At 36.1% G+C, this 13,142-nt stretch overlaps 1 protein-coding gene across 5 annotated transcripts in view; it reads left to right on the forward strand.

Annotated features, from left to right (window-relative positions):
• The window catches only part of SLC9B2 (solute carrier family 9 member B2), a 45,769-nt gene that overhangs the window by 20,732 nt on the left and 11,895 nt on the right, over positions 1–13,142 (forward strand). For all 5 annotated transcript variants that reach the window (XM_010953607.3, XM_074342996.1, XM_074343002.1 and 2 more), the window contains 3 exons: positions 186–361; positions 3,993–4,099; positions 5,844–5,993. In XM_010953607.3, coding sequence (XP_010951909.1) covers positions 186–361; positions 3,993–4,099; positions 5,844–5,993 — 433 coding nt within the window. The remainder of the gene's footprint in view (positions 1–185; positions 362–3,992; positions 4,100–5,843; positions 5,994–13,142) is intronic.

Raw genomic sequence — 13,142 nt, forward strand, 5'->3', positions numbered from 1 at the left:
CACACTTTGAAAAAGTGTTCTGTGGAATCTGCATGTGTTTACGTTTCTGGTTTGGTGCCTTGATGCCATCTGAAAGACTGGTTGTCTAAAGTGTAACCTTTAGAAGAGTAGAGGTTACTATAATTTCAGTAATAGTAACAACGAGTAAGAGACTGACATATTTGCTCAAAGCACTGCCTGCTTAGTTTTGTTTTAGGTGCTGTATCTCCAGCTGTTGTGGTGCCTTCAATGCTCCTCTTGCAGGAAGGAGGCTACGGCGTTGAAAAGGGCGTCCCGACCTTACTCATGGCTGCTGGCAGCTTCGATGACATTCTGGCCATCACTGGCTTCAACACCTGCCTGGGCATGGCGTTTTCCACAGGTAAACTGATCCGTTCACCACATGCTGTTCTCTTGCACTCTAGAGACATAGCTTATGACGTTACAAGCATGGCATATTTGCTTGATAATTGATTTAGGCAAGTTAAAATAGGGAAAGCACCTCCCAAGAGTTAGTTCCATACCTACGGAGGGCCTGGTAGCTTCCTGTCTTTCTTTACCTTCAAGGCATAGGCTGCCCAAACGGTCTGCTAAGTGCAGAAAGGGGAGATTCAAAGTGGCAACGTTTAAAAAAGGACAAAAACAGCTCCTGCATGGAGACTCTGGGAAAGTTTAATCTGGAAGACTCCACAGAGGCCTGAGTAGGTTTTCCATGAGGACAGCGACAGAGAGCAGGCCAAGTGGCAGGAACAGGGCTCTTCTAAAATAGGAACAGTTTCTGCTCTCTCATCTTCAACGTTTTTTGTGTATGTACTGCAGGCGCTCAGGGCCTGGTAGGTTCACGGATTCTGGCAGATGGAAGAACACTCTCAGAGCCGTAGGTATTCTGACGTGCCTTTATTCGCGGAGGAGTACAGGGGCTTCAATGGCCCCAGGTGGGGAAAAGCCCCGCCTGCCTTACGTATCAAGGCAGACGAAGCCAGCATCTAGCCGACTACGATAGGAGCTAACCAGTGCGCCTGCGTGGTGCAAGTCATGCTTACATAGCACCACACGGGTACTGCGCATGCGGGACAGTACAGCTGCGTCACTGGGTGCCTGATGTCCGGCGAGGGAGCCTGAGTGACTCCATTTTCCCTACAGGGTAATAGCAGCTATGATTTTAATGAGTACTTTTTAATACTTATGAAGTGTTTGATATGGGCACATTATGTTTTAAGTAATAATACTGAAAGAAGTTAAGGCATTTTTCTTCTCTTCCACGGTTATTCAACACTTTTACTCTCCTTTGGTGCAACATAAATTAAAGTTCGTTTTTTAATCTTCATCCACGGATGCAGATTAAATCACATATAGGTAAAAGATCATTACTTCTTAAGTAGTTTAAATTATTATAATCTGCAAAAGTTGGACATACACTATTGGGAGATAAGATTTGCAATTTCGTATTATTGACAAAAGGTAATGTAATTTAAATTTAGCTTCAGATTATTTAGTGGGGACACATCTTAGAAAGTCATGAATTTTTAGTCTCTCCACCCTGCTAAAGGTATTTTTTGATTATGCATGATTTCTGCTGATTACCTAGCACTTCACCTCTTCCCATCGCCCCGAAATTGCCTCATATCCAGCCCCTGCTGTGTCACTGGTGAATTAATCTTATCAAAATATGGCTTTTAAAATGTTACTTTCTTGTTCGAGATCCAATGAGGATCCCCGTTACCTATTAAGTCAAATCTACACTTTTGTCATTTTTAATTCTGCTCTACCTATCCAACTACGTTCCTACTGTTTTCCTGGTATATACCTTTAAAATATTCTCAGCCTCAGCTGCACCCTAGAATTACCTGGGGAATTTTTTAAAATACTCATGTAGGCACTACCTTAGACTGGTTAAATCAGAACCTCTGGGAATGGAAACCATGGCTTTACAGCAACATAGGGTTTGCATTATAATCACCTGGGATGAGAGCAGGCAAGGAAGAGGGTGTGCTGGAGTGCAGGCGTGGATAGCTTGAAGTACCTTCTCGGTCAGTAATGCTGTTTTCCTTCTGCCCTGCCCCACTAAATGCGGTCCTTAAGCCATTTGGATGGGAACTACCTGAAGCCTCTTTAAAAGGTGGATCCCAGGCCCTGCCAGATTTATTCAGTCAAAATTTTCAGAAGTGGGGCCCAAAAAGTCTTTTTAAAAAAAAACCAAACAAACAAACTTACTATATCAGAGACTGAAACCAATTAGCTCTTTTCTACACATTTGTTGTAAATTATTTACTGAAATAGCTGGAGACATAGGCCACTATCATATCTAGATGCTTTCAACAGTCACACCGGTACCTAAAAGAGAGCTGTCCTAGCTAAGTAAGATTACTACAGAGGTAATTATTGTTTTAAATAAGAGAGATGATTGAAACTGGAGGAGAGGAAAAACCGTTTCCTGTCTACCCATCTTAGGTTCATTGGCTGGGGCCCTGTAAATCAAACTGACCAAAGACATTAACAAGAGAAAAACAGTTTATTAGCATGTATGAGACGCTTACACTCAGGAGTACTCAGTGATGAGTGACTCAAAGGAGTGGTTAGAATTGGGGCTTATATAGCATTGTAGCAAAGAACAATAATTTTGTAGAGAAGTGCAAGGCAAAGGAAAAGGACTTTGAGCTTTTCAAGACAGCCAATTATGGAAAGGCAAATATATGAGCAAACTCTTGTTAAATGAGGTTTCAGCGGTTTGTTACATAGATTCCGCTGGTGCTGTCCCTGGGCCGATAACGGTTCCGGGTTGTCTCAGTGGTTAACTTCTGTCTTTCCTGATAGAGAGGGGAGAGGGCCAACTTTATAAATTTATGTCCTACTTTAAAAAGCAAATAGGAAACAACAAGTTCCTACTGTAGAGCACAGGGAACTATATTCAATACCTTGTAATAGCCTATAATGAAAAAGAATATGAAAAGGAATATATACATATATATGTGTGTGTGTGTGTGTGTGTGTATAACTGAATCACTGTGCTGTACTCCAGAAATTAATACATTGTAAACTGACTATACTTCAATAAAAAAAAAATAATGAATAAAAAATAGGTAAAAGCAAATAGGGAGAAGGCAGAGAACTTATCTTGTATCTGTTTCTTCTCAATTGCCTTCAGATCAAAATAATCTTTATGCCACAGTGGCATAGTTTGGGGTGACATATTTGGTACTCGAAACTACAATAACAAAAAAACCACGTAACTAGTTAGTACATATTTTCTCAGAACTGTGTGTGAGGAAGGGCTTTATATGTTGAGTAGTTTTAATATAATTTTCTGCACAATGTGCTAACAAAGATTTTTTTAATTAACGTTTCCTAAATTCTGTTTGCTATGGGGAAAAATACAGTTTACTTATCTCTCTATTATGATATTTCAAAAAAGCTAAGCAACAAATAAAGACTTTTCTAAGAGCAATTTCAAAAATAGTTTATTTTAAGATTTAATCTTAGAAATAGCATTTGAGAAGGGGTAAGTCCCCTGCATTCATTGTAGTAAGATAAGATTCTTGACTTTAATTACCAAATTCTTAAGTTACTGTATTCTATACCTATTAGAGCTACTAAAATCAGCATACATTTATTATTAACAAATTAAGCTCTTATATGGCAATTTGAACACTAGATCTGTCTACTTACCCAGCATATAATACAGTAGAACAAATTAAATCTGATCCATGAATTTTATCTTTCATATTATATTTTAGTAAATAATAAAGTAAATTTATACTAAAGTAAACATAGAAAACAGTGCACAAATCATAGCTTGTGCCTGGTTTGAAATTTATCTCCAGTAATATGCGTACCTTTCTCAATGTAGGCCCATTTTACTTGACATTTTAAGTCACATATATTTAAGAATGTAGAGAGCAGGAAATATCTGTGAACTTTTCTATATAATTAGATGCTTTTTGTTGATGATTAAAGTCTGTATATTTATGCAATTAGGATTCCGTATGAAGTTTTTCTTTTTATGTATTTTTTAGGCTCCACAGTTTTTAATGTCCTCAAGGGAGTTTTGGAAGTGATCATTGGTATGGCGGCTGGATTGCTTCTCGGATTTTTTATTCGGTATTTTCCAAGCGGTGACCAGGTAAGAGAAATAATCTGTGAGAAAGTCGTGCTCTAAAATCTCATTGGAAAAACGTTCTGGAACACTCCCCTGAAAGCTAATGTGAAGGATGTGATTTAGAAAACAACCCCCCATTTTAAAACCGCTTATTGCAGTATCGATGCTGTCCATGAGATTTATAAAGGGAGCTGGATGTATAAGATTTTAATGCAGCCTGGGAATTTTTTTCTCTAATTTATATTCTATATACTTCAAATTTCACTGTAAAACAAATAACATCAATTCTTGAATAATATGATGCATCTTTTTATTTATTAATTTTTAATTATTATTTGTAATACTCAACTAAATCAAGATATAAAATGGCTCATTGGGCCCCCTTTTTTAGAATCAAAATACCCCAGATTCTAATACTATCAAATAGATAGACCTTAACATTTCATTATAATGTAGTCCAGTATTTCTCACTAAAGATATCAAAGTTCTTTATTGTATACAATGATTTCTTAATAAGAAGCAAAGGTTTTGTTTTCTTTTACCCTTCTAAGTCTCTTAGAATAGGTAAATATATAAAAGTCTTTTTTTCCCCTTTAATAACTGGCATTATTTTGAGATTTCAGAGCATTTTGAATGCAACTAGAAGCTTAACTAAAGTAGAACATTATCACAATGTATGTTGCTTTGAATTTTTATTGTGCTCCAAAAACTCCAAGTGAAATTGTCTGTGAAAGATTTTATGAATATGTGAAAGAAAATTATAGGATTTTCTAATTAAGCAACAAAATAAAGAGAAAAATGATGGCTCACAGTTTGTTTCTTACTATGTATTAGATGATATGGTAAGTACAGTGGTTCAGTATAGCAGCCACTAGCTACTCGTGGCCATTGCAGATATAGAAACTTCCGCCATCACTGAATGTTCATTCTGTTGGGAAGTGCTAATCCAGTCCAATCCACACAATAGCACATGAAGAGAGTACTCTTAATATGATCATTTACCAATGAAGAAATTGAGGCTTAGGGAGAAGTGACTTACACAAGGTCACATAGCTGGAAAGCCATGAAGCTGGGAATGGACTTGGGTAACCCAATGGCAGAGCTTGCATGCCTCCAAGCCAAATACTTCTAAAGGCCTGCCTGCCTTCTAAAAGGATCAAGAAGTTTAAAAGGCTGAACAGGGAAAAGTAAAGGGAGAGAAGTGCACATTTCTTAGACTAAAAATCAGCGACAGCAAAAAACTACTGTCAGCCTACAGCCTCTTAAAGCTTCTTGGTGTTTTCAAGGATTTAGAAAGAAAAACCAGGAGAGCATCACATTAAAGAATAAACAAAGAGCCTAAAAATAATGGAGATATTACATCTTTAGCCTTCTTAAAATCCCTGTGCTTTTGGAAAGGAAGAAAGCAAGCTTGAGGAGACTAATAATGTGTCCAACTACATACGCCAGTGGTGTAAAAGCTAGAAGTTAAGCTCTGGTCTGACCCCAAAGCCCGTGTGTATTTTTCTGCTGTTTCATTTAGCCCTGTGAACTTCTGCTTTGATAACAGCAGAGAAAAGTGACTGGTGTTTCTGGAAGAGAAAGTGACATTTGTGCATTTGTGCTAACTCTACTTTTATTAAGAAAAAGAAAGTAAATGTATGTCATGCATTTATGTGCACAGACAGACATTTTTTATTTTCTACTAAGTCCTGAATATGGAAAAATCAACTGATTAAAAATCTTTTGCATGAAATAATTGAGCTAACCAACCTCTTTTCTCCTCAAGGACAAACTGGTGTGGAAGAGAGCATTCCTTATCTTGGGGCTGTCTGTGCTGGCTGTGTTCAGCAGCACGTATTTTGGTTTCCCTGGATCAGGAGGACTGTGCACGTTGGTCATGGCTTTCCTTGCAGGCAAGGGATGGGCCAGCCAAAAGGTGAATTCATTTAAAATTTTTCTGCTTATGAGTACTTTCTGATTAGGTTAATTTTTTCTTTCCAGATAGTTTCTTAACGTCAAATTAAAAAAGTTATTTAATCATAAAAGCTATTGTCTATGCATTAAGGGTATGCCCAAGTGCACACACGCACATCCTTTCCTCCTTACATGCCAACCTACAACTCGGTGTCTCCACCTAAAACATATCATGGTCCTATTTCCATGCTGCCTTCCTTATTCTTTGAAAGGTTTGCAGAGTATTGCATTGAATAGCTCTGCTATACTGTTTAATCAGTCTCCTACTAATAGACATTAGATTGTTTCTAATTTTCTGCTAAGACAAAGTGCTTCAATAAAATGCCCTTATATATATACTGTATTTCATAAGCTCTAAATACTGTTGAGTCGAAGAAGCACTATTATTTTACATGCCACCAAGAAGGAAAAAGAATGCTGCCAATTAAATTATGATGTAACATCCTAATTTCAGAAATATTAAATTGTGAAAAAAATTAATTATAGCGTATCATTGAGTTTGTAAGATACATTTTCTAGAAATAGGATTGCTCTACTGAAGATGTAGATCAATGTGTGTGCATTGATACTTTTGCTAATATCGGTTTGCCTTTTTAATTCTCACCAACACTCTGGGAGAGGATTTGCTTTTCTGATCTGAGTGTTTTCAGTCTTCAGGTATTTTGCTAATCTTATGTGTGAAAAATGTACGTCATTGCTGATCTGATCTGCGTTTCTTTGTGAATGAAGCTAATCATCTTTGTATGTGTTTACTAGCCAGTTTGTTCAAAAGCCTGTGCCCATTTTTTATGAGATTGTTTGATTTTTCTTACCAATTTTCAAGATCATTAAGATTATCCATTTTCTTAGGATGTATTATGGAAATTAGCTGGTTGCCATTTATTTATTTTAATTTCAAGATACATTAGAACTTGACAGGATCATATGCTGTTCTGCTTAATGAAGAAATTAGGTGTATGTGACCTAAACTAAATGCAGATATGTCATTTTGGAAAACCTGAAGACCACTGCTCAAAATAATTAAGCTTAATATAATGTCATATAGAAACATTGTGAGGGTTATAAATTTTGAGATTAAGTATGTAATCATATTTAATTATGTGACGCTCTGCAGAGATACGATAGAGACAGAATTTCCTTGTGGGTAAACAGCATTCAGGTAGGAGGCTCTTGTTCTCTAAGAGTGCGATTATCAACTTAGAGCAAGTATAATCGTGACCCGTCTTGCTTTAGCAAAGGGAGGGATTGGTAGGAGCTGCCTTGTAGGGGCAGGGTAGGGGCTCCCATTTCTTACACAAGGGGAGCCTTGTGTAGGAAAGGGTACTGAAGCCAGAGGAAAGTGGGCTGAGATGGATTGGGCTTTGAGGGAAAAGAGAGAGTCCTTTTGAAACCCTGCTCTAGGCACCAGATGGGCACCTAGGTTTGCTGCCCTGTCAGGAGGCTTGACTATAATGCTTGTTTCAGGTCTACTCTTTTTTTCAGCGTCACGTATATTATTCAATTCTACTTCCTGATTTCAAATAATGTAGCATTCTGACAAGAAAAAGGCTAAAAAGTAAATGAACTTCCTCGTATAAATCGGGTACTCTTATCGTCCCTCATCTCTCATAACTATTTGCTCTTATTAAACCTTTGTTTTTACATGGCTTCACTTATTTCCACAAAGGAAACTTTGAAAAAGTATTATCATTTCCATTTTATAGAGACTGTAAATCAGGAGAACTTAAAAAACATGTCCAAGGTCACAAAATTAGAAATTGGCACTGGGATTTAAGCTCACATTTGACTCGAGTGACTTGTACTACCCTGTAACACAACTGTAGCATTATTGTACAGGGCACATTTTTATATTTTGACATCTATTTGAGTAAGCCATATCAAGTATACTAAAAACATTATACTTCTAAACTTTGCCATTTAAAATTAAGTCTCAAAATTTGTAAATGATAGGATTTTAAAAAACAGTGAAGAGGAAGCCATATCATTTGGAATAGCATAAAAGAGTAGTTTTAGCAACAGGAAATCAAGGGGGACACTAATCTCCATGCAAGTGGGGATTAGCTGTGGGCATAGAAAGACAAAGAAAGGAAACTTTGATGAATTTCAATGACACTGTTCTGTAGAATATAATGTAGGTTGTACAGAAAAAATTGTTGTAAACCAAAACAAAGCAGCTGTTTGTCTGCATTTGTCATAACTTTGCCTGAATTGCCTGCACCCTGACTGATTACGTAGAAGGTCAATGTAATCCGCAACCCAGAGAAAAAGCTAAGTACATTGGTTTTCATATTTACCTCTGGCTGCTCTCCTGTGTATATCTCTTTATACACACACACATGCACACACACACACACGGATGCCCCATAATTTTTTTAAACCATTCCCTTATAATTAAATATGTAGTTTATTTTCAGTCTCTGCTATTTTTAATTATGCTAAAATACATTTTCTAATCATTTCCTTAGGACATGATTCAGTGAAAATTTGGAGTCAGATAACAACATTTTGAGTTTTTTTGCCACATGTTACCAAACAGCTCTCTAGAGTTGTATCCATTTACTTTCTACCAGTAATATATGAGGTACCTATGTCATTACACCCTCATCAGCTTAGAATAGTTTCTCAAACTTGAGCATACGTCAGAATCACCTGTAAATCTTGTTAAATTAGATTTCTGGTTCCTGCTCCCAAATTTCTGGTTTAGTTAGACTATGATGGGACTTGAGGATTTGCACTTCTGCAGTTCCCAGGTAATTCTAATTCTGCTGATCTGGGGACCACACATTGTGAACCACTGGCTTAGAAGATTATTGTTTTTACTCTAGCCATACTGAGAGGTAAAAAGTGGTATCTTGTTTTCTTTTATACTTCTTTGATTAATAATAAATCAAACACATTTTCATACACTTAACCATTTGTTTGGGTTTTTTTATTGTTCTTTGATAGGTCTTTTTCCATTATCTTCTGAACTTTAATTGATTGATTATTGATCTGTAGGATACATACATATATCTATATACACACATTTACATATATGAAATTAGCTTTTTATGCCTTTTTATATTCTTTTCAATTTTACACACTAATATGTACTTTCATGTGATCAGAACTATGAATCTCTTTTTAGGATCTTTTCTCAATAGTTTTTTTTTCCTTTAAGTTCTCTTTGCTAGTGAAATTTTATATATGTTATTTACTCTATACAGTAACCTTGAAAGGTAGATATCAAACCATTTTACAAATGAGGACACTAAGACCTTAGAGATACTAGACAGATTGCCTAAGGTCACAAAGCCAGTAGGTGGCCAACCCAGGATGAGAACATACCATTTGAATGTATCAAAATGGTTCCCTAAAAAAAGGACGGAAAATGAATCTTCACTGAATTAATTTTGTGGCAGGCACTCTCCATATCTTTTCTAATTTAGTACTTCCAGAGTCGCCAAACCAACATGTCCAGATTTTGGATTTCTTTTTTTTTTCCTCGTTCTGTTGTATAGCGTCAGGTCAAGAGCTCAGACAGCTTGAGCTAACCTCCAGTCTACAATTTAGTAGCTATATGACCACATGCAAGTTATCTAACTTCTCAGTCATCGATCTCTTTATCTCTCAAGTGGGAAGTGATAATAGCCAGAACTTCATAGAGTGGAGGATTAAGTGAAATAATCTCTATAAAGCAAAGTCCTTAGTCATAGAATACACTCAGTGAATAATAGCCCTTATTATTTTTATAACTACCTCCAGAGCAGTACATAATAAAAAGCACAAAATTTAAGATATGAATACTGGGATTCCAATCACCATTCTGTGGCTCTTGAGCTGTGTAATCCCCCAAAAGTCACCTACCTTCTCTAACACTCAGTTTCTTCGATTGTAATGTGGAAAAAAATAATAATCACATTTAAAGAATTGTTGTGGCTATTATATAAATGGAAATGAAATGCTTGTATACTCAACAGCACTATAGCAACTCAACTATTGTTGAGTTATACCTTGAAAAGCTAAAATGTTTCATAAAATTTTATTTGTGCCTGTAGGTTCTGACATTATTTCATGCTTTTCGGCTTGATTCTTCCATACGGTCATTAATATTGTTATTTGTTGTATTCAAATGCACTCACCTTTTTTAAGCCTCTATTATCTATTTTTTTCATCTGTTTTCAAATCCAGTGCTTCTAGAGGCGCTGTATAGTTGTGGGGTTTTTTTTTTCCCTGATATATTTTGGATCCTCTGAATCTTGAATTGTTCTAAGAAGAGAAGTATCCACTTAAGTAGTTATTTAACTCATGATGAAACCTCCATTTCTCTTAACTTTTTCCTTTTGTCCATTCTTGAAAGGGGTTTGTAATTTTGAAGATTCTTACTATTGGTGCATGCCAATAAAGTGACCTTAACTTTTCAATGGACGACACAGTCTTCGTACCTCTGGGCTCATCTTTTATATTTAACTTATTTGATAACTCCATTTTCTTTATAAACAAATTCATTTTGGTTTTGAAGTTATGAAAAGTTCACGGGAAGATACATTTTGATTCTTCTCTCATTCTTAAGTTATACAGTTTATAAGCCCATGTCTCATGTTCAACTAGTCTAAAGTGTTATAATCAAAAAGCAAATCATAGCCTTCGTCTGCAGTTTAGAAATAAAAATAATTTGGTAGAGAAAACTTTTTAGGACTTCTGAGTTCTGAGTACATGAAATATTTCTGAGGATGGTCCTTAAACAATTAGTCCTGGCAACAAAAGGCTAAGTAACCTAAAATGAATAGAATTGATTTTGTTCTTTACGGCTATGGGTATCAACTAAAATCTGAGCTTTACCTATGATATATTCTAAAAATTAAATTGAAAAGTAAAATTTAAAGATATTTGGAAAGGTGGTGACAACTGGACCCGTTTTGGTAGAACTAGTCTTTGTCATTAAAAGATAGAATATCTTGGATGTTTTCTAATATAAACTTCTCATTTTACAGATGAGAAAAATGAGGTGCTGAGGACAAGTTAGTGGGTGGCAGAATTTGAACCTAAGTCATTATCTGATTCCTTTTTTTTTTTTAACTGAAGTAGAGTTAGTTTACAACATTGTGTTAATTTCTGGTGTACAGCATAGTGATTCAGTAATACAGATATATATATTCCTTTTCATATTCTTTTTTGTTATAAGCTATTGTAAGGTATTGAATATAGTTCCCTCTGCTATACAGTAGGACCTTATTATTTATCTATTTTATATATAGTAGTTAGTATCTGCAAATCCCAAACTCCCAGTTTATCCCTCCACCCCACCTTTCCCCACTGGTAACTATAAGTTTGTTTTCTACATCTGTGAGTCTGTTTCTGTTTGTAAATAAGTTCATTTGTGTGTTTTTGTTTTTTTTTAAGATTCCACATACAAGTTAAATCATATGGTATTTTTCTTTCTCCTTCTGGCTCATTTCACTTAGTATGACAATCTCCAGGTCCATCCATGTTGCTGCAGATGGCATTATTTTATTCTTTTTTATGGCTGAGTAGTATTCTATTGTGTGTGTATATATATATATATATGTGTGTGTGTGTGTGTATATATATATGTATATATATATATATATATGTATGTGTATATATATATATATGTGTGTGTGTGTGTGTGTGTATATATATATCTTCCACAACTTCTTTATCCAGTCATCTGTTGATGGACAATTATCTGATTCCTTATGATGTAGAAACATAACTTCTTTCATGATATAGGAATAGAACTATATAAATAAGTCAGCTAACCCCTCACATACGCTATCTTTCAACATTTATAAGCTAAGAAGAAATAGAATCTTCACTCTAATAAACGTATCAGAAATAGTAACTGAAGAAAATAGAGAAACAATGAAATCCCGCATATCAAACTTCCATACATATATGGAAGTGCAGATCCTTAAAAACGTGTAATTATAAGTGTAAAAGTGTTCTCCAAAAATATAGATTCTTATTAGTTTATTAAAAAAAAATTCTGTTCAATGTAAATTCTTAAGCACTGTAATGGGTACTGATAAATTGCCTTCTGAAAAAGGCATTGACAGTTTGTTCTTTTACCAATTAGTGAGAGTTTGCTTACAGTCTTACAAATACTTTACCTTATTAAAACTTTTTAGTGTTTTTTCCAATGTGATTGCCCTTTTCCCCGTCCAAATATGGTGGTATATTATTTCAATTTGTGTTTCTCTGATTACTGAGTTGTAACATCTTATGCTTTTTCTTCTTGTGTGATTACTTGTATATATGCATTGCCCATTTCTCTATTAGGGTTTGTATCTTTTTCTTATTGATTGGCTATTGCTCCTTATTCTGTTACCCATAGTACAGGTATTTTCTCCTGATTTGTCACCTTTTTTTAATGGTTTATTTTTCCACAGACATTTTAGTTTTACATGGTCGATTGTGTCAGTCTTTTCCTAGGATGTTTGTGTTATGTGTTATAAAGTTATGCTTTTATCAGTTAGGGTCTTGTAAGGAAAGAGAAATCACATAGTAACTGGAATAGGGAAAGTTTATTATTAACCATCCTGGGAATCCAATAACAAGGGACTGGCTTGTAAGATACAAAGAGACCCATAAATAATATAAGAATAGCAGCTGTAAACTCCTAGGGCTGAGATAAAACCTACCCTTCCACGTCGTCACCCCGCCTCACTACTTCCACCCCCAGGGCTGAGAATCCAGACCTTGTTAGAGCCTTGGTTCACTGGGTAGCAGAGAAGTCACAGTGGTGCCCTGCCTGCAGAATTTGCTGGAAATCTGTGCTCCAAACTTATGGGAAATCCACCGTCTAGGGTGCATGGGGAGGTATACTGCCCAAGGGAGTTACTTATGAAACCACCCTAGGAGTAGGCTGGAAGAAGTTGCTGGCCACTGGGTGTTGCTGGCCACCCTGCACTGTAGGGACCTGGCACTTGGGAAACCACCGAGACTGCAGGAGCCTGGTGCTGAAGGATCTTGCCGGGAGGAGCCACAGAAACCTGGAAGCGTGCCTTCTCTTGCACTATCTTTCAGTGCCTTCTACTGACAAAATTGAATAGGGTGCCAACTGGCAAAGGAGAAATATTTAAAGAGCCCAGCCCCACTTTCTGCAGAG

The sequence above is a fragment of the Camelus bactrianus genome, chromosome 2 (genome assembly GCF_048773025.1).
Source record: "Camelus bactrianus isolate YW-2024 breed Bactrian camel chromosome 2, ASM4877302v1, whole genome shotgun sequence".
In the NCBI taxonomy this organism is placed as follows: Eukaryota; Metazoa; Chordata; class Mammalia; order Artiodactyla; family Camelidae; genus Camelus; species Camelus bactrianus.